The sequence below is a fragment of the Protomyctophum parallelum genome (assembly GCF_964188405.1).
Source record: "Protomyctophum parallelum genome assembly, chromosome: 1".
Taxonomy (NCBI): Eukaryota; Metazoa; Chordata; class Actinopteri; order Myctophiformes; family Myctophidae; genus Protomyctophum; species Protomyctophum parallelum.
Genome location: NC_139697.1, coordinates 74,838,828 through 74,863,327, shown reverse-complemented (window position 1 = coordinate 74,863,327; position 24,500 = coordinate 74,838,828). Strand labels below are relative to the sequence as shown.

General features: G+C 43.1%; 2 protein-coding genes across 2 annotated transcripts in view; one reads left to right on the top strand and one right to left on the bottom strand.

Moving 5' to 3' along the window:
- LOC310863201 (uncharacterized protein) overlaps positions 1 to 24,500 on the top strand; it is a 322,397-nt gene that overhangs the window by 3,347 nt on the left and 294,550 nt on the right. The window lies entirely within an intron of this gene.
- Positions 1 to 24,500, bottom strand: part of LOC310863168 (relaxin receptor 2-like) — a 138,239-nt gene that overhangs the window by 86,937 nt on the left and 26,802 nt on the right. Inside the window, exon 3 of the mRNA XM_083771330.1 lies at positions 708 to 863. Coding sequence (XP_083627456.1) covers positions 708 to 863 — 156 coding nt within the window. The remainder of the gene's footprint in view (positions 1 to 707; positions 864 to 24,500) is intronic.

Genomic DNA, 24,500 nt, shown 5'->3' with positions numbered 1-24,500 from the left:
TCTTTTGGTCATTTTATCATCTACTCAGGCTTATGTGAACACCTCAGACAGTTTTTAAGCTGCTTGATTCAGTATTGAGATATTTGATATTCATTTTAGCTGCCCCACCCCCCTTCAAAAACTAAATTTTGTTGTTGGAATGTTAGATTCATCGAAAACACCGTCCTTTTTTATGGTTTTACTGATATTGTCCTTCTAATACGTGACGGGGCCGTGCTTTTTCAATTTCTGTTTTCATTTATTTGTAATAATTATTTTGGAAAAGAAGGAGAAGGCCGGAGGAGACAAAAAATATTAAAAAATACCGGTAAATGAAAACGGTAAAAAAAAAGAAAAAGAAACACGGCCCCCTCACGAATTAGAAGGACAATATTATTCCCTGCAAAAAGGACGGGTGTTTTTGATGAATCTATGATGGTTAAAATGGAGGTTGAAGTTACAATGGGTTTGAATAGGAAGGCGGCGGGGCAGCTAAAATGAATATCAAATATATCAATACTGAATCGAGCAACTTAAAAACCGTCTGGGGTTCGCACAGAATCCTGAGTGGACCATGAAATGACCAAAAGTTTTATTTTGAAAGTGAAATGTTCCTTTTACAGATGTTGAGACTGTGCTGTAATGTTGTCGTTTTCTTCGATGCCTGCGGCACCTCCCCTCCCCCTGTCACGCTGTGTGCGTGACAGTGAACATAAACAAACACCCACCACAGCGGCGCTCGTCGGCTCCGTTGGGACAGTCCTTGTGTCCGTTGCAGTGCATCATCTGAGGCAGACACAGAGCACTGAGGTTTCCACATGGAAACAGACCCAGAGGGCAGGAGGAGTCCTCTCCATCCGCCTGGCTGGACAACATGGACACCGCTGCAGGGTTGGGGGGGGGGGGGGGGGGAAGAGAAAGGATATTCAGGGACAAGAGGGGAGGTTATAGGGATGGTGATGAGAGGAGGGAGGGAGATAGAGAGACAAAGGGACATTAAATATAGGGCAACCGAAGAGTCTAAATGACTTATTTTATAGGTCTTTTCATCATGGTTTCAATGAAACTTAGTATCGTACACCACAAAGGGATTCTTATAGAGGGTATGCGTATGCTTAAAGTGAATGGCACATCGAGTGGCAAATCGAGTGGTAAAGCAACATGCAAAGTGAGTTTAACATTGTTTAACGTTGTTTAATGCAATCAGATAGGACTTTTCTGTTTGGATGTATGGCTTGTCAAGGCCAGAAAGTAGTTTTTTTCCACTCAGTAGGCGTTCCCGCATAACTTCCTGGTTTGATGATGATGTCACACGCATACCCTCTATTACTGGGCCATGTCTGGCAATGTTCACTGGTGTAATTATGTGATTTTAGTAGTCAACGCAAATATATGTATTCAAAAATGTTAAATAATAATAATAAATATACAGGTATATAGGGTTATTATATATAAGATAGGGCCCCGAGTATCTAAACTGTAATGGAATATTCTCAATCGGTACAGCCTACACTTACATGTGGGTGAATAGAAGTCAGTTTTCCGACTTACTGCGTGTGCGTGCGTGCGTGCGTGTGCGTGCGTGCGTGTGCGAATGGCTGTGCCAGGTATCTGAGGTATGTTGGCTCTCTGGTTTCTATTGTTACGTTTAATGACGTGTTAATCAAGGAACAGAGATCAAGTTCAAGGTCACGTTTAATGTGTGTCACATTAAGCATGTGACGCACAGGGGAAACTTGGATGCTGCAGAAAGGATAATACACAGTTAATCACACAGATGTGTGTGTGTGTGTGTGTGTGTGCATGTGTGCGTGTGTGTGTGTGTGTGTCTGGAAAATGACACTACATACCATGGCTGTTTATTTCGAATGAATACATCACGCTGCAAGCTGAGCTGTCTGTCTGGATTGTGACCCAGTGAGTGGCAGGCGGCGCCCTCTGACACGATATCCACCCTAACATGTGCTGTGTGGGTGAACAGTGAACACGTGCGTGCGTAAATGTTTCCATACTGATGTTATGATGTTTAATGTTTCACCAACGTCACAGACACATGCACACATATTTTTGTATGCTCTTGTACACGCAAATGTTTAATCTCACAAAATATTGTGTTGTGCCTGGCAATAATTCCAACTTGAAAAAAATATTTTGAAAAACCATCCTCGCACTGAGTGTGTGTGTGTCCGCCTGTGTGAGTGATAAAAAAAATGTCTATTGTAGATAGGTGTCCCGATACCAGTACGAGTACTTTCTTTTAAGTACTCGCCGATACCGAGTACCGATACGAGTACTTTTTATTTTTGTTGAGTAACCACTTATTTTACCCCCTTTTTTCACCTATTTAATTTCATTTTCATGTCTTGTACTTCTGAAGCCTGAAATGATTTAGAAAGAAATCCAAAATGTTATTTATTTTTCTTATTAGCAATGAAACATTTTGTTCTATTCAAATCATACATTCAAACACAGTAACACACTATTATTATCATCGTTTTGAAAGAAAAATGTTGATCTTGTATAGGTGCCTTTCTTTCATTATGCTCGAGGCAAAATAAATCACCTATGGTCCCTGACTCCCTGCACATGTGCGGGGGAGGGGTGGGGGTGCTGTCGTAAAGAAAACCAACACATGCCAGTTTTCTTTACGGCAAAATAAACTTGGCTGCAGCTTTTATATCTTTATAAGGATTTTAAGGACGTTGTGCTTATAACTACAAGAAGATTCCCCTATACAGTCATGGATTACTTTGTTGGAACTCGTCTGATGGAAATAACCTTTAATGACCTGCGGCTGCATCGAGACGAGTGGAGACTCACAACGTACTGTAGGTTAATTAATGCTCATTTATTAATCTAATAATGCTGCCCGCTGAATATACACAGACACAAATCTACACTTCATGGAGTACTTTTTTGGACCTGGTGGTCTGATATAAATGAAATAAATACTTTTAATGTGCTCCTGCTACAAGTAGAAAGGACAACTATAACTATCAAAATGTTAATTAATTCATCTGATAGTGTCGCCCAGTACCAGTATCGGTATCGGAACACCTCAGGTTTTGCATACTCAGAAGCAACGCGTTAATGCATTTCCAGATGAATACACTGAACTATAAATACAGATTAGGGGGGTGGGACGTGGGACGCTGTGTGTGTTCACTGTTCACCCACACAGCACAGGTTAGGGTGGATATCGTGTCATAGGGCGCCGCCTGCCACTCACTGGGTCACAATCCAGACAGACAGCTCAGCTTGCAGAGTGATGTATTCATTCGAAATAAACAGCCCTGGTATGTAGTGTCATTTTCCGGGGACACACACACACACACGCGCACACACCGCTCTCACTATACTCTTTCACTCTCAAAATAAATGGGCTACTCTTCGACAGCAGAGCCCAGGTAAACAAAACAAAACTGCAAAATACCTGGAAGCAGTTTTGTCTTTTTTTATAGAACTATAAAAAACACTGTTCTCTTTGCTGACTGAGGGTGGAATGCTGTCCGTTAGGTCTCCTGTGCCTCTAAAGACAATAAACAGCGAGCCAATGGTCCAAAAGGAAAGGACTCGATAGTGACTCTATGCATTATCATTCCAGCCCTCATCAGAAATAGCCCGTGTCCCTTTCAACAACAACACACTTAATCACACTCATTCATAGTCGACAAGCCATCCTCACTGCACCTGTCAGTGTCACCTGTGTCACTGTGACTTTGAAATCAGATTACTAGTGTTTAGTAAACATTGTATTTGTCAGGATTTGAATCATGTCAAAGAGAATTGGGCTTTTTTTTTTTTTTTTTTTTAAGATATTTTTTTGCGGCTTACGCCTTTTATTGATTTTTGAAGGGACAGACAGTAGGCTGACAGGAAACGGGAGAGAGATGGGGGGATGACATGCAGTAAAGGCCGTGTCGGGCTCGGGAGTCGAACCCGCGGCACACTGCGACTGGATTACCAGTCAGGTGCCCAGACCGTTACGCCACGGCCTGGGCCAGAATTGGGCTTTTTATGATTAATTAATTAAGCATCTACTGTACAGTAAAAGAAAATAAATAAATAAATAGGCAAGAGTAAGTGAAACAATGAGAGAGCAGTGCTAAGGGGTGAGGTGGAGTCTGAAGGTGAGTTTTTTCTTCTGTGGTAATAATGGGGGGAGTCCGTCTGCAGCCCATTTCATGCTCGAGTAAACCGTCTTTCATTACTAATCTAGTATATTACCAGTGAAACCTGACCTCATGCAGGCTAAGGAATTTTTAATTAGTTTTGATTTGGTTTCCCCCCCCTTTTTTTTGGTGTGGGTGATGTTTTGGTGACCCCAAGGTTTTTGGCTACTTTTTTTTTTTTGAATATTAGTGTCGTTTGGAGGGCCAAAGAGAACGATTTTGGTTTTATTTGCATTGAGCTGGAGTATTTTTGGGACATCCAACTATTGATGTCCAGGAGGCATGCCTTTAGGCCGACTAGACTGTCAGGGGTAGGGGACTTTATTGGGACATATATTTGGGTGTCTTCTGCATAGCAATGGAAAGTGAGGTTATGGATAATGACACCTAATGAGAGCATCTAAACTGACAACAGTAGGGGACCAAGTATCGAGCCCTGGGGGACACCACAGGTGAGCGGGGATATGGAGGAGGCATCGCCTGACGTGACAGCAAAAGTCTTATTTGCCAGTATGGTTTCAGCATATCTGAGATATAACTGGGAGCCAAGCCTCGCAGGGCTTTAAAAGTAATTAATACAATTTTAAAATCAGCTCCTGCCTCCAAGACCTTGTTAGTAGTCTAGCTGCGGCATTTTGTACAAGTTGAAGACGTGCGATAACGTTTTTGCTGAGCCCTGAGTATAGTGAATTGCAGTAGTCTAAGCGAGATGAAATAAAAACATGAATGACTTTTTCAAGGTCTGCAAATGATAAAAATTACCTAATTTTAGAAATATTTCGAAGTTGAAAGAAACATGATTGTACAACCTTCGTTACTTGCACATTAAAAGACAAGTTAGAGTCAAACACACACACACACACACACACACACACACACACACACACACAGCGCCTCAATACATGTGCCAATTGTGTCAAGTAGATTTGCAACAGCCTGATCCTCCCCGAGATATAAAGACAGTTGTAATAAGAGCCAGGATGACTGAAATAACTACACAGCTACTTGTGTGTGTTGTCACTAGCAAAGCCAGACTGATATATTGGTATTTTTAATTGGGCATAAGTGGTTAGAATACTAAATAAGTTAATAAGTTAATCAATAAAAATCACACCCGTGTGAAGTGAGTGGCACCACTATATTAAAGCCTGACTCATGTTGATTAGGTGATGTAAAACAAACAGTGCCAACACAAACATTAGACGCCATTAACAATAAAGAGACAATATGACGTAATGAGTTACATTAAGACGTACATTTTCCCTTCATGTCAATGGCGTTTACAAAACAAACATCGTCGTTCGGGCTCTGCAAGTTTGTGGAATATTTCACTGCGGTGGCTCGGTGGTGAAGTGCAGCCATACTCGCTGTTCACAGGAGAATATGACGCCTTTAGTTCTTTTGCCAAACATATCAAATTAAATCTATTTAGTTTTAACCTACTTCTCATTGTCATAAATAATGTTATGTTATTCAACATAACATTTTCAGTGAACGTAATGGTTGTTGGTGATGCATTACCAACGACCACAGATACTCTAGATAGACATAGATCTCTGTCGGGTGAAAACCGCATGTCCAAAAGTGTTACTTTTCACAATGGAAATAATTGGAATAAATTGCTTTATTTCGTTTCTCAACTGATTCTGACAGGACATTGGGTCTACTAGCCAGGATAAATCTACCCTAAGCCGCTCACTGCAAATATACCCTAAATTTGCCTTAATCCAAGATGCCACCATTGACGACCGGCGATTCAGTCAAAACAGTTCATTTTTCTTTTTTTTTCCCCTCTCCCCTGTACCCCACCCCCCTCCCCCTGTCCAGAGACAGCAACTAGGGGGTTTTCATGATGCTGAATCCATTCCAAGCATTAGTTTTGCACAAAAAACACTCCTTGGGCTAAAAACGGCCATAGCCGTCATCACAAATGTGATGAGGTCAGCACATTTTGGGGACATTTGGGCAAGTGGCTATGGCCAACTTTAGTCCAAGGAGTGTTTTTCATGCAAAACTACTGCTTGGAATGGATTCAGAATCATGAAAACCCCCTGGTCACGTCACATGCTACTGAAAGCATAATGAAATTTAGAAAATATTGCCTTATAATAGGTCGTCAATGGTGGCATCTTGGATTAAGGCAAATTTAGGCTATTAGCAGTGAGCAATAATGTGGTGATAAAATGGCCACCAACGTATTCAAAAAAGTCAACCAAAGAACAAGATTCCTTTACAGGATCTCCTCACTGGTCAACAAAAACACGTTGAAGACCTTAACAGGAGCCCTCGTACAAGGTTTCTTTGACTATGCATGCACCTCCTGGTACCACAGCACCTCAAAGGCCCTTAAAACTAGGCTCCAGACTTCCCAAAACAAACTGGTCAGTCTCCTACTTGGCCTCACCCCTGCCCACTTTGACAGGCTGGAATGGCTTAGGGTCGACGTACAGCATCTTGCAATGGGTCTGGTCCACAAGATTCGATACACCACCAAGATATATACCCATGTACCTGTCTAGATACTTGCATAATGTTAACGAAGTCCACACCCACAACACCAGAGAAAGTGCAACGAACCATGTACAACCCAGATTCGGCACAAACAAGGGACTAAATTATTTTCGCTCCTATGCCACCAAAATGTGGAACGCCCTACAGTCGCCCAACAGTCATTAAGACATGCAAATCCCTTGACTCCTTCAAAAACCGCTCTCAAAGGGCACCTACTGACGGCTGCAATCCGAAACTGGCCCACGTACAATCTGAAACCCCGTCTCTAAATGTTTTGATGAATTGAACAAGGTGTTCCTAGATTTTTTTTAGGAAGAAAGACTCCGGCACAAATGCCCAGATAAAGTTTCAGCTCAGAGACCTTCATCAGGTTATCTTGGAGTTAACCCGATGAACATCGCTGGACCGTTTCCAATACCATCGGAAGACGGTACGTGGGAATCTTTCTTCTATACCGATATTCATTAACTTAACCCATTTTGACCTGTGAACAGATTCTAAAAATGTCTTCTACATCCTGACAGTTTTCTGAAAAAGCTATGTTTCTTGTCAGTCGTTCTTCGATAAAAAAAAATAAAAAAAATCACTCTGTGGTGCGCTATGAGCTTGTAGATCTGCTATTTTTCAATAGCTAAGGCATGACATAATGCAAACACCAACAGGGGTTCCCGCCCAAAATGTGTTAACTTAACTTTCTCTCGATCCACTAATACCCTCCCCACCCCATGCACCACATCCACTAATACCCTCCCCACCCCACCACATCCCATGATTATTCTGGTCCTCTCCGGCTCTAATTGATCCCCTGGGGTTGCTTTTTCCTTTTATCGTCTGGGTTCAGAATACATATTATGATGGATCGTGCTCTCAAAGTGTGGTTCATTAATTACCACCAAGGTGTCTTTCAGGCATGAGCTGCTCTTCACCTCGGCTACTTGAAATGCCATTACCCTTGGTGGAAATTCATTACATTTGGTTTCAGTACCGCATGCGATTGTCTTGTACGTGTTTCGTGAGAACAATACAAAGATTGGTTGTAAGAAGTGCTCTGGGCCTGGGCCATGGCTCAGTGGTCCAGGCACCTTGGCTGGTAATCCAGTCTGGCAGTGTGCCGCGGGTTCGACTCCCGATCCCGACGGCCTTTACTGCATGTCATCCCCCATCTCTCTCCCCATTTCCTGTCAGCCTACTGTCTGTCCCTCCATAAAATATATAAAATAAAGGCAAAAGCCACAAAAAAACCATTAAAAAAATAAAAAATTGTGCTGTACTATACGGTCGTGCGCACGCACACACATACGTGCACACACACACAATGTACAGTATATCTTTAGTCCCCAAATCACAAAGGTTCCTACCCGAACAACCTTCCTTGGCCCACTCCCTCTCCCCATACAGTTTTCTGTATGGGGAGAGGGAGTGTTGAAAAAAAATAGCTGATCTACAAGCTCAGTATGCATCTCCCTCCAGAATAAGGTGTTGAAAGCCAGTCACATTATTTTAATATAACGACAGCTACTGTACCACAGCTGTTCACTGACTACTGGACGCTTTCATGTAATTATGTCCCAATTAGTAATTATCAATTCATTATGTAATTATTGTGTTGTAATTGTTGAAATTGTGCACGACGAGGCCAACGCCAGCCCTAATTCTTCAGCATGATCAACTTATCATTTCAGGACATTTTCTTCTATCAACTTTTATGAAGCCCTGCAGTGTAGCCTGCGATGGCTGTCTGGCAGGGAGGCAGCGCGCCCCCAACAGTTCAGATGGCTGTCTGGCAGGGCGCCCCCAACAGTTCAGATGGCTGTCTGGCAGGGCAGGGCGCCCCCAACAGTTCAGATGGCTGTCTGGCAGGGCAGGGCGCCCCCAACAGTTCAGATGGCTGTCTGGCAGGGCGCCCCCAACAGTTCAGATGGCTGTCTGGCAGCGCGCCCCCAACAGTTCAGATGGCTGTCTGGCAGGGCAGGGCGCCCCCAACAGTTCAGATGGCTGTCTGGCAGGGCAGGGTGCCCCCAACAGTTCAGATGGCTGTCTGGCAGGGCAGGGCGCCCCCAACAGTTCAGATGGCTGTCTGGCAGCGCGCCCCCAACAGTTCAGATGGCTGTCTGGCAGGGTGCCCCCAACAGTTCAGATGGCTGTCTGGCAGGGCGCCCCCAACAGTTCAGATGGCTGTCTGGCAGGGCGCCCCCAACAGTTCAGATGGCTGTCTGGCAGGGCGCCCCCAACAGTTCAGATGGCTGTCTGGCAGGGCAGGGCGCCCCCAACAGTTCAGATGGCTGTCTGGCAGGGCGCCCCCAACAGTTCAGATGGCTGTCTGGCAGGGCAGGGCGCCCCCAACAGTCTGTCTGTCTGTCTGTCTGTCTGTCTGTCTGTCTGGCAGGGCGCCCCCAACAGTTCACAATGCTTGACTGCTAATTAACGGGGGAGTGAGCCAGGCCTTGGCTGCTTGTCAGTGAGCATCCAAGCTCAGGAGAATCTGGCCAGGCCATCAATCCTCATCTTCCTTTAAAGCACTTCCACTTAACAGTCTGCTCCAGTAAAGTATTTTTTTTAAATAATGTTCTCATTTTCTTCATTCATTATTAATAAATTCATATGCTGTCTTGTATTCTCTCTGCACAATGTTATGGCTCCTGGTCCTACAGTATGTCATCACCCCATGCCTGTCCCCATGTCATGACATAATTTAAGCATTTTATCAAGGTATAGCTCGCACAACTCCAAGCAAGAGAAAACCAGCACTCACGGAACTCATGTTTTAAGGCTCTTAATTTATTTAAATGTTGGCATGGTATGCTACAGAGCAGCAGCAACCAGGTTGCTGCTGCTCTGTAGCATACCATAACTCTTTTTTTTTGGATGACATGTGTAACAGATTGTAGAAAAAACGTCTGGGATGGTGTGAGAGTTATTGTTGATTGTTGTGCGATTGTTTCTTGTCATTGTTCGTGCCTCCTGCCTGAAGACCCCCTAGAAAATGAGTTGCTGCAACTCAAGGGGCTTATCCTCTGCAGCACGCTTGGTCTTCAACCAGCCAAAATTCTCACACGTCCCTCCATTGGCTCCAGGTTGCTGCCCGCACAGAGTACAAAACTCTGATGTTGTCCTTGAAAGCAACCAAAGGTATGGCACCCCCATATCTTCAAAGTCTGATCTGACCTACGTTGCTCCCGACATGCGTTGGTCCGACATGCGTTGCGTCGTACTACGGCTAGGGTTAGGTTAGGGTTCGTGGTAGGGTGTCGGACTAATGACTGTTGGACTGTGGTTTAAACAACATTTTAAGATTTGGAAATAAGCCCGAATAAGCAACTACACTTTAGAAACCAGCCCAAAAAACAAACAAAAAACACAACCCACATGCCTGTGTGTATATTATGTATTGGATATTGTATACTGTTTATGGTACCATTTATGAATCTGTGCTCCATGCCATGCAAACATGGTTGTGATTTAAAGTGATGCTGAGAAAGGTCAAGGTGCAAGGTTCAAGGTTCTTTATTATTTGTCTCCCGAGGAAGAAATTTGTCTTAGACAAGGGGCCTGCATGCAAGCGTAGCCATTATGTCCATGTCGCCGCAGTGCAGCGCCACATACATCTTTCTTGCATCAAAGAAAAGAGAGGGGGGGGATGCGGGGAAGGGAGGCAGAGTTGGGGTGGGGGTGTAGACAGAGAGGTCTCTTCCAGAGGGTACAAAAAACTCCCACAGAAGCTGCTTATCAACTTCTACTGCTTCTAACACAAAGAGAATCCTATATAGAGAATCTATAGACAAATTATTTGTTTACAAACATTGAGACTGGTCGCACGGGTGACTGTTTCATATAATCAATTCCCAACAGATCTCCAAACCTGTTGTTTTGGGGAGTGCTGGTTTCAGTTCATTCAACCTACTCGTGTGTTGGCTAGTGAGGTGCACATTTATATTTCATTTATATTTCATTGCGCAACAGTATTGCACGAGCTGATATACGAGCTCACATCACAATGTGGATGCGACTGTTGTGAGCATAGAGGTCTGCGTGTGCGTGTGCGTGCGCGACACCATCGCGGGACTAAGCATACATTATACTTTATGGGCTGCAGGTGCGTGTGCAGCCATGCACAAAAAGGCATGAGCACACCTGCTGTTCTTATGACAGCGACTAGAGGTGTGCTTTTGAGGAAAACTGCTTTGAATTGCTATTATTGTTCACACACACACAACAGAAACCAATGGATAATATATTTCAAGAGTGAGAGATCACAAAATCCACACTGGGAGAATAACAGCATCTGAACGTTTGATGGGGCATTTTGTACACGCGAGTGCAGTTAGAACTTTTCCATTGCATCTTATGAGCGGCAGGGTTCTTGTGCTGCCGGCTTGCGCACACATGCTGGTGCTTGTCTTATCTCCTACACAAATTCTCCCAGACATGGGCCCTGACAGTGATTGATTTAAAAAAAGGCCCAGCCACCAAAACCACCAATTTTTCCTAAATACAATCCCACTAGAACAAACAAAAAACTATACCTAGCTTGGCCTAAACATCAGCAGCACAGGGAACTACAACCAAGCTGTAAAGGACCTGAGAGACAAGGCAAGAAGGGCATTCTATGCCATCAAAAGAAACATCAAAATAGACATCACAATTAAAACCTGGCTTAAAATACTGGACTCTGTGATAGAACCAATTTCCCTCTATGGTTGCGAGATCTGGGGACCATTAGCAAACCATGACCTTGAAAAATGGGATAAACACCAAACCGAGACCCTACACACAGAACTCTGCAAATCCATTCTCCGTACCCAGCGAAAAACACCAAATAATGCATGCAGGGCAGAATTAGGACGATACACACTCATCAAAATAAAAAAGAGAGCACTTAAGTTCTACAACCACCTAAAAGAAAGTGACCTAGATGCACTCCATAACAAGGCACTCACACACAGTGAAACTCTAGAGAGATGCCCCCTCAGCCATCTGGCCCTGGAACTCCGGGCATAAACACAAACAGAGCCACGAGATAGAAAACCCATTGGACTAAACCAAATTATAAAACAGCAAAAGGAAAACTATCTGACACATTGGAAAGAAGCAACACAAAAGCAGAGTAAACTAGAATGCTATCTGGCCCTAAACAGAGAATACACAGTGGCAGAATACCTGAGCACTGTGACCGACCCAAAACAAAGAAAATCTTAACTAGGTACAGACTCAGTGAGCAGTCTCGCGATCGAGAAAGGCCGTCATAGGCAGACCTGTATCCCGAGAGAAGACAGACTATGCACCCACTGCACACAAAATGAAGTGGAAACCGAGCTACACTTCCTAACCATCTGTCCATTGTACCAACTTAAGACATCAGAGACACATACTTCCCACAGATTACAACCACACACAGAGATTTTGAAAACATGACCAATGACAAAAAACTCCCATATCTGCTGGACAATGTGCAAACACAGCAGCAAGATTTGTGAGTTGCTGTGATAGGAGAAGGATATCAAATGGAACACAACCACCCTAAAGACTAATTATTGTGTATATTCCTGCACTATACCTGCACCGAGTGACCTTGGTACATAGAATTTGATCTATTGAAGATTCTGACCTTCAAATGTACATAATTTTCGTTTTGATTGTATTGCTGTATTGTTGTATTGTTCTTCATGCTTTGGCAATGTAAACGTATGTTTTCTCATGCCAATAAAGCCCTTTGAATTTAAATTGAATTCAAATTGCTTGACAGTGTGACGTCGTCTGATAAGGCGTCTATAGCCGTCTCCACGAGGCCGCCAGTGGTCCCCTCACACCCCGAACCCCATCTGTTCACCACCCTCCCATGCAGCAGGCAGGCTGAAAATCATGCGAGGCAGGACTAAAAATAGCTTCTTTCCAAAAGCCGTGAAAGCACTGTTGGATTCACTACTCCATTCCCCACATACAGTGCATGCATATGCCACGCACGCACCCCCCAGCCCTCCCCCTGTTCTGGAATCTTTTGGAGAGCACTTATAACACAGTTAAACAACATAATGAGACGGACACAATTCAGAGTTTCAAAGTATTAGAATCTTGTATTCGAATATGGAGCCAGCAATGAAGCGTTGCAATGGAACACCATGTACTGACTCAACACAACTCAGTCAGACTTCAGCTTAAATACATTCCTACTCCCTAGTAAGTTCTTAACACATGAGACAATGGGAAGACCCTTCCCTCAGACCACACAAGTCACAAAAGATAATAATGGGACAGAAAACAACTTCTCATAGTCAAGTCCCCTCTATAACTAACCACCCCACCCCTGCCAGGCATTACCCATCCAACCAAGAAAATGTCAAGAGGGTATAGAGCCTCTCCCAGGCAATGTTTAACATTCTGGTCACCCACATCCTAAACCCCTTAGCCTATATTGTGCCTGTTCTACTTGCAGTAGCATTTCTTACCCTGCCAAAACTCTCTACAGGAGTATATCGACCATAATGAACACATTCAATTTGACGTTGTGACTCTGCTCCTGTGATACTACAAATCTATCTGTGCAAGCGTGACATGGAATCTGAGATCACCCCTCAAGCAGAGCCTAAGATACAGAGTCATTACAAGGGCTCATTACACGGGCTCATTACACGTTGAATGCTTGATTCCGATTGGTCAATCGCTGAATTCAGCGGTGTGTTATTTATTGATAATGACCGATCAGCTCTATAACAGACTGTATAACAGACTAATCGAAGTCTCAGAGCACCTGCTGCGTTGCTTGGATTTATGCCATATCCCACATGACAGCCATATAAGCACACAATGTCATTTACAACTGAACGTTGCTCTCAAGAATGTTTTTGAAAACTTTCGAAGCACTAAAGAATACACAATCCAGTACCCGAAAATTGCGACTGTGTGCTGAGCTGCGCGGACGGCCAGCGCAGCACTTCGTTTTGTTGAAATAAAGTCCCTTCAGGGTGATTAGGCACCTCCTCCGCCAACGCATCAGTACCTAATCACCCTGCCGGGATTAATTTCTCGATAATGATACTGAACGCCTTCAAGGGCATAACATAAGATAACACAGATGTAACATGATACAATTCCTGACATAGTGAAGATCACTGACACGCTGCATGAGAGGTGCCGACACTTATGCTGTCCGTGTAGTATTAAGAGTGAGCGGAGCTCTGATACAGTAGATTGAGGCTATATGAGATTGGAGGTGACTGAGCGTGGGAAACAGCACGACTGCCATGACTGCCTAGACTAATAATAAACTAATAATAATAAACTTTATTTGTATAGCACTTTTCATACATAAATGCAGCTCAAAGTGCTTCACAGGGCAGGACACAAAAATAAAATACAATAAAACACAAGTAGTTAAAATGATAGAACAATAGCAGAGAACAAAACCGAATATAAGAACATAAAATAAATAAAAACACATAAAAAAATTAAAATAAAACTCAACTAAAAGCAAGGGTGAAGAGGTGAGTCTTGAGTTGAGATTTAAAAATGTCTACAGAGGGTGCGTGTCTGAGCTCGAATGGAAGTTTATTCCAGGCTGTTGGGCCATAGAAGCAAAAAGCTGCCTCACCATACTTTTTTGTGCACATTCTTTTAGGCACTTCAAGTAGGCCAGCATTGGAGGACCTGAGGGGGCGGCTAGGGACATATCTAGGTAGGCAGTCACGGAGGTACGGAGGTGCGAGACCATTGAGAGCTTTATAGACAAGTAACAGAATTTTAAAGTCAATCCTAAAAACAACCGGAAGCCAGTGCAGTGATGCCAAAACTGGAGTAATATGTTCTCTCATCTTAGTTCTAGTTAAAACTCTAGCTGCTGCATTTTGGACAAGTTGTAATCTGTCAGTCGTTTTCTTAGGGAGTCCTGAAAAGAGTGCATTGCAGTAGTCAAGCCGAGAAAAAACAAAGGCGTGGATTAGCGTTTTTGCATCGTCCAAGGACAAATAGGCTCTGATTCGTGCAATATTTCTAAGGTGAAAAAAGGCAATCTTGGTAACATGATTAATGTGTGAATTAAAATTCAATTCAGAATCAATAATAACCCCCAGGTTCTTTACTGTACTGTTACTTTCTACAGTCAGGTTGCCAAGTCTGCTAATTATTGATTCTTTTTGCTCGCTAGAACCGATTATGAGAACTTCTGTCTTATCCTCATTTAGCTTGAGAAAGTTCTCACTCATCCAACATTTGATGCTAGACAGACAGGTCAACAGCGGGTCTAAAGCACAGGGATCATCTGGGGCCACAGAAAGATATAGTTGGGTATCATCAGCATAGAAATGAAAATTGACTCCGTGATTGGTAATGAGTTCACCCAATTGCAGAATGTACAAGGAGAACAGCAGAGGACCAAGAATCGAGCCTTGTGGGACACCAGAACTGATGTCGTGTTTGTCTGAGTCAAACTCGGCTAGATTGACAAAGTAACTTCTGTTTGAAAGGTAGGAGGAGAACCAGGACAGGGCCGTCGTACCAGACAGGCCTATCCAGTGCTCCAGACGCTGTATTAAAATTGAATGATCAATCGTGTCAAATGCAGCCGTTGAATCTAGAAGTAAGATAACGGATACATGTTTCTTGTCAGCAGACACCCTAAGATCATTCATTACTTTTACAAGTGCTGTTTCTGTGCTGTGACTTTTCCTAAAGCCAGATTGGAATTTGTTGTGCACATTATTGTTCTGTAGAAATACATCCAATTGATGAGAGATGCATTTTTCTAAAACCTTGCCCAGAAAGGGTAGATTTGAAATGGGTCGATAGTTACCCAAAACAGAGGGATCCAGATTGTGTTTCTTGAGTAGGGGCCTAACTACGGCCGTCTTCAGTGAGTCTGGGAAGACGCCTGATTGTAGAGAGCTGTTTACAATTTTTAGGATATCTCCAATCACACTGTCTAAGACCTCTTTGAGAAAGGTGGTGGGAATTGTATCCAATGAACAGGAGGAAGATGTCATCTGTGATATGGTTTTGCGGAGTTCGTCTTCATCAATTGCGCAAAATGATAATAGGCTCCCCCTGGAGAGATCTACCCTGGGACCATTAGCTGCTGTTTGAAGGTTTGCACTAGCAACAGCACCATTCATAATATCAGCTCTAATGTTAGACTATTGTAATGCTCACCGACTGCGTCTACATGCACAATATTTATTAATTCAGAATGAACTAATTCCGAACAGGGATTCCAACCCAATCGTTTACATGGAAGCTGAAAAAGAGTATTCCTTGTTTCCTTGTTGATGCAATCGCACCTATCGCAGTTATCACCGCTTTAATGCGGTAGTAGATCTACAAGTTCAGACCAGATTTGTTTAGGTGCTGCCATGTTTCTTTCATGCTGTCCCCTAGCTGCTCCAGCGTGCGTTAGGTGCTGGCCCTTCTTGTTCACGTCACTAAATCGCTAAAGCTGTCAATGAATATTCTATATTCAAATATTCCTTTGAATGTTAAAAAAAGAGCTGATAATTCACCCCCCACCCCCCACTCTCTCTCTCTCTCAATTCAGAGAGAGCTAATCATCCAAACTTCACACGTCATGCCATTGGCAAGACAGTGGAGTGTCAGTAAATTGTCAGTGAGAAAGGAGGGTATTTGCAAAGGTGTTACTATGTAAATGCTATTCAGATTATTTTTTACAATGAGGCTTTCCTCCGAGGTGGAGGAAAGCCTGGTCTGTGTTCCAAAATCACTGTGAGAGTCTGTAGTGGATGGTAAAATAGGTCATGTCTGATGTCTTTATCATGCCTTAAACCATTAAGAACGATTCTGAAAAGGTCTTCTAAATCATAACTTTTTTTCTGAAAATAATGTGTGTTCAAAGGACCCAAAATGAAATGTACAGTATGTGGCCGCAGGTCCTTGAAATTAAAATGTTTGAAAAGCACAGGTGTATGTATGGCACAGTCTGCAAGCGAGCGAGGCAGGGGTGGCTCTGCCAACTCACAGGCACACATCGTAGCCAGCAGGTCCGGTAAATGGGTCAAGGCATTTAGCCACAGACAATGGATGATCAAAGACACCAGCCCAACCACAATCTGTTCACAAAATGCTGCTTTCAGGCATGCAATATCAACAGTATCACATGCCCAATGCACTCACAGAAGGACACTTTCCACTGCCAGGCAATCAGGCCGCTGAAAAGGCACTGATTGTCTTACCTACTCCCATTGCACTCACAGAGGGACACTTTCCACTGCCAGGCAATCAGGCCGCTGAAAAGGCACTGATAGTTCTAGTGTTCTTCATTACAGCATATTATGTTTGTTATTTTCACCTCAACAAAGGTGAGCAATTTGTTCATCCTGCCATGCTTTATTATCCTATAATTACATGGCGTGGTTGAATGCTTGATTCTGATTGGTCAATCGCGGTCAATTCAACGGTGTGTTATTTCAGGATAATGACCTCTCCGCTCTATAACAGACCGCTGCCTAATCAAACCCTCGGAGCATCTGCTGCGCCCCGCTTGATTTAGTGCCATTTCCAACATGACAGCCATGTAAACACACACACATTGTCATTTACAGCTTAAATTAGTTTATGAGCTACTTCCTGTCAAGAAATTCCGTGTTGCAATTTGGAAGTGCTAGTTGAATATCACTCAACGGCCCATGCGTACCACCCGTTGAATTTGCACATAATGCAGGAGGCAGCAGGAGGTTGCTTTACTGATAATGAGCGCTTTCAAACTCTGATATTTAGAAAAATAATAATCTGCAACAAATTTCTTGACAGCAAGTAGCTCATAACATGTCTACGGTGGATTTTTATGAAACAAACACTAGAAAAAGGATAATTCAAGCTTCATCTACAAACTCCAAACGTGCCAGGTTTTGAGCTTTTAGATTGGCTATTTTTGCTACTTTTGTGATGAAATATAGAACTAATTCACGGAAAAAAATATTTAGTTAAGAGATTTGTGCGTGACTGTAACGATGAATAAAGTGACTTATCAGAGGAACACATTCTTGTCTAAATGTCAATGGATAAACAAATGGACACGTGACAAAGGAATACGAATTTAGAAGACCTTTTTCCGACTGTAATTAGACCGACAACCTACTTCAAACCCTAACCTAACGCTAACCGCAAGCATGGGAGCAGCGCATGTCCGACTGTCGGTGCGTCGGTCACTCGGACACATAATATTCATGGAGAAACAATAACACGGACGCCTGGCATTAAGACTTATTTTTCTAGTATAATACACCTGTGTATGCACACAAATACAGGCTGTACACAATACTACACACCCTTTCACAATTCCAACATTAGGAGCACGCCACACTAAATAGGCCCATTGAGAGCGGAGAGAGAATGTTAAACGTGTATTTCGGTTACAGTTACTGTTTGGACAGAGCCAGACGTCCCTTGTTGATTTTTTTCGAGGCATGGCATTGATTAATGCATAAAGCTACTATTCATTGAGCATGTTCTGTCTTTTCTCATTTGTAGTTTGAGGAAAGTTGGTCACATACATCTGTTATGTTTAGCACACCCGAGGATTTGTGGTCCTCTCCAAAAATTGTTTCCTTGCATTCCTTTGACCATTTCGATCTGTAACCGATCTCCATGAGGAAAACGCGACCAGGAGTGGGGAGGGTGGTGTCAGCAGTCAGCACAAACATAATTTATCATGTGTAGGGCAACCAAATAGTAAGCGTCGTCTCCTCCTATTTCCCTCTCCATCAAAGCTCTTCGCTGACTCACAACGCATTTGAGTTGTAGATCAGCTATATTCACCAAGAGTTGCCCAGATGTGTGATTACTATTAGAGTGCCCTGTGGACTTGTAAATAATGCTAATCATGGTATTACAATAAAACAGTCATAACATAAGTAGTGAAACAGCAGCTGCTCAGAGGTTTTATTATGTAGTTAAACTTAAACTACTCTCTGAGGAATGGCTGTGCCCAGGCTGAACAACACTAAGACACTAACGTTGATGTTGGGTGTCCTAAATTGTTACTTTTCAGGATTAAAATAAATAAATAAATAGCAAGCTCCAAACGTGCCAGGTTTTGAGCTTTTAGATTGGCTATTTTTGCTACTTTTGTCAAGTTTTGTGCGACCCTGTGATGACTAATTCACGAAAAAACATAAAAAGTTAAAATATGGAGTGAAGAGATTTGTGCCTGACTGTAACGATGATTAAAGTGACTCATCAGAGGAACACATTATCGTCTAAATGGATAAACAAATGGACACGTGACAAAGGAATAAGAATGCAGACATTATGAGAGTGGCTTGGGATTCACTGGGATTATTTCCCTCCTACTGGAGCTTATCTCTGTTCCACCAAAACAATATGTAAAGCCCTAACCATATGGGACATACAGTTAAGAGTTAACCATTCCCTTCAAACTTCTTCAGATGTGCATAACAAATCATGTATTCCGTGTCTGGAATCATGTCTGGAGTTCGACATTGACATTGAAAAAATTCTGAGTTGCCTGGTCACTGCAGGGTGGCTGGTATTAAGTTGATGCGCCCAACATCTCTGCCTGCATAATTATGTGCAAGGCACCGAACCAGGGGTGCTGCACTGCAGCCATTTAGACATAAAATAGGGATAATAAACTATTATACAAATAAAAGGCAGTAGAGACCATAAAAGTTATTAGCCTGGATTTGGAAAAGTAGACAGAGTCGGTACAAGCCTCAGATCCTCTGAGGCTTGTCAATGGCTTTGTCTATGAGTCACTTGACTAAACACTGCCTCACCATGTTTTGAGCTTAGATTAATGGACTCTTGGACTTCTATAACCTTCATTGCGACCGAAGGTCGCAGTTAACTATGGAATTGTGCATTTCCTGTCAGTGTTTGTGTGTTTGTCACACCCCAGGTGAGAGAGCATGTGACATCACATGACATCATCAGGGATGGGTGCCATATGTCAATAATAAGCCCATTATAGGAATGCCCCATATATGGAGTCACCCAAGCCTCCATATGGCCAGGTATCTTGACAAGACACGCTATATATGGCCATGAACCCTAGCCATGGCCATGAATCTCCTCCCTTTTAAATGATACCTGTCTAAAAGTTATTAGTTGCAGCCGTGCCCGGCAGCCGGCGAAAGTTCTCGACAGGCCGAAAATTAAGATCTTACCCCCCCATGCCAATGTGCCAGCGCTCGCGAAGCAGTCTGCTGTCACCCAGGCGGATATGCTGATCATCTGACCCCCCATTCCAAAGCGCCAGCACTCGCCCAGCAGTCTGCTGTCACCCAGGCAGATGCATGCACGCAACCTCGCCATTTAGGTTGAGGTCGCTTCTCGCCCTCAGGCGTCTTACTGGTATAAATACTATAGTATTCATTCAATTCACACACTGGACTGTGTGTGTATTTCCATGTGACAATGCACTTGAGTACTTTCAACCCGGTGTAATTATCTTGGTTAGTATAGGGAAAACGTGTGGAAACTATCCTTTTGTTTCATTGCAATGAATGAGGAGCTTTGGGATCATCTTGGCGGGACATACTGTACACCAGACTCCCACATCCCAATAAAGCTCAGATTTATACGGCACCCGGCCCGTCATGGCACAAAGAAGACCACTTTCCTGGACAGTGCCCCGGAAGAAAAGGCCAGGAGCAGGTCATTTCAGAGAGACTCCCCTGCCCATCAAGAGGAAGCAGACCACTCACATTTCCAGATTCTCTGAACAGGGACACAGGACAGACTTACTGTGAAAGAACTTGGTGTATCAATGAGCAAAAGAGACCAGTGGAAGCAGCTAGTGTATGTCTCAGATCCCGAGGGTCTCAGATCTCGAGGGGACGAAGGATGAATGTATAACTGTATAATAATATAATTTTAGTAACATAGTTAGTAGTTGTTTATAAATATACAAAATGTGTTCAAAAATCCTTCAATAATAAATGTGCTCTTTGATAATTCAATAAATAAATTTGGATACAAAATAATCGATAGATGGAGAACTTTATATAGCACGTTTTAACAAACATGCAATTTAAAGTACCTTGAAAAAAACATTAGGGGCCATATTTTCGCCAGTGCTATACACTTTATCCTTAAACTTCTTTGCCTTTTGACTATATTGAAAATATTTGTAATAGTTCAAATAAATCACACGACCACATGATCTTACAACGTGTCAATGTAGTTCGGAATTAAAGAACAACTTTACTTTTCTTCAACCAAGGTTCATGTTTTAGGTTGTCAATAGAGAAAGATGTGTTAAATACGTATTAGCCGATTGTTCGATTGCTGTGCTGTGCATTCCCACACACACACACACACACACACACACACACACACACACACACACACACACAAAGTACAAAGGCAAAATTATAGACTGACATTGAATACACCAGCAGTGAATGAGAATCAATGTCACATTACAGGTTCCTGGGTGTAAAACAGTGGGTGAAATAATTAGTTTTGTGCAATAAAGCTCCATTGTTCTTGTTATTTCCTTAAAAAAGAAAGGGAGGAATAATAACAAATTCTGCTGCGTATTGTCGGAAAGTGTGCTTCGTTTGGCAGGTGTGAAGGCTCATTCGAATTCTGGTACGGATCGCTGTCACCGCGTGTGGGGAGTGGGGACTTTGACCTATGTAACTGAAGCTAACATGACATATTATGCATAATATATTAAGTTTATATGATGATTGGATGAGAGTACATATTGTAAACTTCTGATTAATTTTGCACTGCTGTCTCCGCTGTGCCTCCATGTGCCCAAAGGAACTGTGCGTGTGTGCGATGTAATATCATGAGAGGTATAGCGTGGGATATTGTGAGGCAATGCAGAATAAAAAAAGGAAAGTCCAGTAAACAATGAAATTAGGTTTAATTTCCCACAGGTTCATAACTCAGATAAGGCCAACATGAGACAATGAAAAACATCCCAGAGGGAGAATAATGTTCTTAAATTCAAATGTTGACCAAACTGAAATGTTCTTAAGTTCAAAGAATGTCCACACGGTTACTTAAGTTATTTTCTCAGTCCTTTTCAGTCCTTGGGTCCAGCTCCGTCCAGCCCTCAGCCCTTTGTCTCTCTTTTTGCACAGTTTGTTTTCTCTCCCATCTCAATTAACTCACACACCTATACCTGTGTGTGTGCTGAGGCACCCTGTGAGTTGTAGTTGTTGTTCCAATAGCCATTTTGTGTATGTAAGGCTGAACGATTTTGAGAAAAAAATCTAATTGCGATTTTTCTGACCAATATTGCGATTGCGATTAGATTTTTTTAAATCACACCTGTGTGAAGTAAGTGGTGCAACTCTGTGTGGGGGTCCCCGGGGGGGAAACTTCCAGACACACAGGAACGCGCCCAGGGTGCCGGCCCGGTTCAGCAGCGTCCGAAACGGTCGAGAAATGACAGAGTTACCGTGTGGGGGTCCCCAGGGGGTCCCTATACTGTACTGTACTGTACAGTCACTGTACTGTACTGTCACACCCGAAATCATCATATAGGGCCATTTACAGTTAGTATGTGTGTGTGTGTTAGGCTGCGCAACAGTGACACTTGGTTGTGAAAACCAACCAAATGCTATTTTCGTGCTCGGACAGACCCAGCGAGCCAGCCAGCCACCCACCCACAGACACACAAAGCTCCGTAATGAAGAGGTTGCACCACTTAAAAAGTAAAGCTTCAATTTAATATTCACTGTGTCCATTTAAAAAGTAATGGAACATTACCAAATGGCATACCATTAATTTACTTTAACAGGCAGTGATGTCAGGATTCACATGATGTGAGACAGCTCAAAATAATGTAGGCTAACTAAATTGACCTGTGTTTAATTAACTATCCAGCCTTTAGTGTATGTTCAGAAACGTCCTACACAAACATAAAATTCCCATTGACAGTTTTATGTCAGTGTCTGAGCAAAGACATAGGCCCAGTGTCTATTTTACGTCATGATGATGTACGATGATAAGACCACGCCCCTCACTTCACACGGGTGGATTTTTTTTTTTAAGACAAGCTCATCATACTATAATTCTAACAATGTCTGAATGAATGTCAGAAACACCGCCGTATCTCCTCATTGCCTGCACCAATCACTCCCACTTTTTTTCCGATTTGACACATTAATGATTAATAATGAATTTATTAGTGAATTCCTCACACACCTCCGCCCCTTAGCGACACCTGTATCACAGGCCACCGTTCTCACGGTTACCCCACTGGCATGCTTCCTCTAGCTACCGGCGCAACACAACAAAGACTGCCCTATACAATTTGGCGCAGCGTGTGTGTGTGTGTGTGTTGCATCTTTGGCCGTCTTCTCCTACTAGACCACACCGTTTGCACACATCTCACCATGCACAACACCAAAAGATAGCCTGTCCACAGATCAACCACTACTTTGCATTCATATTCATGTCATATTTACAGTACTACGGCCTTCACAGTGACCGGGATATTTCCAACCCCCTATTGTCCAAACTCGCTGATCTGCTCCACACCACCTCAGGCCCCTCCCCCTCGCTCTGGCTGCTGTCGAGGCGAACACTCTACCTTAGTAGGATCCAAGGGTTTTCTTCTTCCTCTTTGTTTGGAGTAGCCTATACCTTCACTGGATTACGTTCGCTACGGGGATGGATTACGTTTATTTTATCACCTTTACTTTGCTTTGGAGGGAGTGTTACGTTGGGAAGGAACTCTGGGGGCAACAGACTTTGTTTGGAAACACGGAACAATACAAAACAATAAGGGAGCTCGCGCATGTGTGCGCGAGACACGGACATTTGTTTCGGATCATTCATTCAACTCTGTGTGTATAACTGTTGATTCCTTCATTTGACTTGAGATAAAAGGTTAACGTGAGTTTTGTTTCCTGTTTTCTGCTTGCTTATTTAGGCTATTTTCATTACATTCCCTTTATCAATCGTATCCTAAGAGGAGATCTTTCACAACCCGTGATTTAAATAATTCGTAGCAGTGATAGCGATAACTGACCGTTACATTATGGTCAGATATTACATACAACAAACAACATGCCACGAAGAAAACGATATCTCCTTGCTGAAGGTAGCAGATATGGTGTACCAGCATACAATAAAGTAACATTCATCTTAATTAAATTAATTTGCGTTAAAATAAAAAACATCTCCCCGCTAATCACGTGTCACCACCAGTGTCACCAGTGAAATGCATGTTGGGACGGACACAGATTAATACTGGGACACATTTTTCTGAGCAACAGACCCACGGCACACGGGGAAAACAACTCGGACCCCGATACTACTAGCTACTCTTGCGTCACGCCAGGGCTCCACTGGGCGCGTCTGTGAATGTTGCTGACGCGCAGTTTTCAAAAGCCCGCGGTGGAGCACCTCTAGCGTGACGTTGTCATGACACGAGCAGGACGCGACGCGCCCAGTGGAGCCCTGGCGTCAGTCGACATAACTTCTTCTTTAGGAAGCATCGCGGCCAGCGCGCGGGTTGCGTGGCACAGGCACCTGAAAGCCAGCTCTGACAGTTCTGACGGGGGCATGTTAACGTGAACGAAAATATTCAATAACTTCCATTTATAGACTGAATATCACCACCAAATTTACATAATTTACATCAATGGTGTACTTATGATTGTACTACAGCATTTCCTTATTAAACTTACGTTTAATTAGCCTACTTTTGTGCCAAACCCAACTTCACAACATCATCTGTAAACAATTCCCCCCCCCCTATCACATTACCCACACTGAACATCATTTGCTGTTCATATATTCAGAACGGGTAAGGACTAGTAACTTTAACTTTAATGTTTATGAGCTTGTTGGCCGGCTATTTCCCCACCACGGGTCCTGGTGTAAGCTCTTTTTTAATGACAGCTCTAC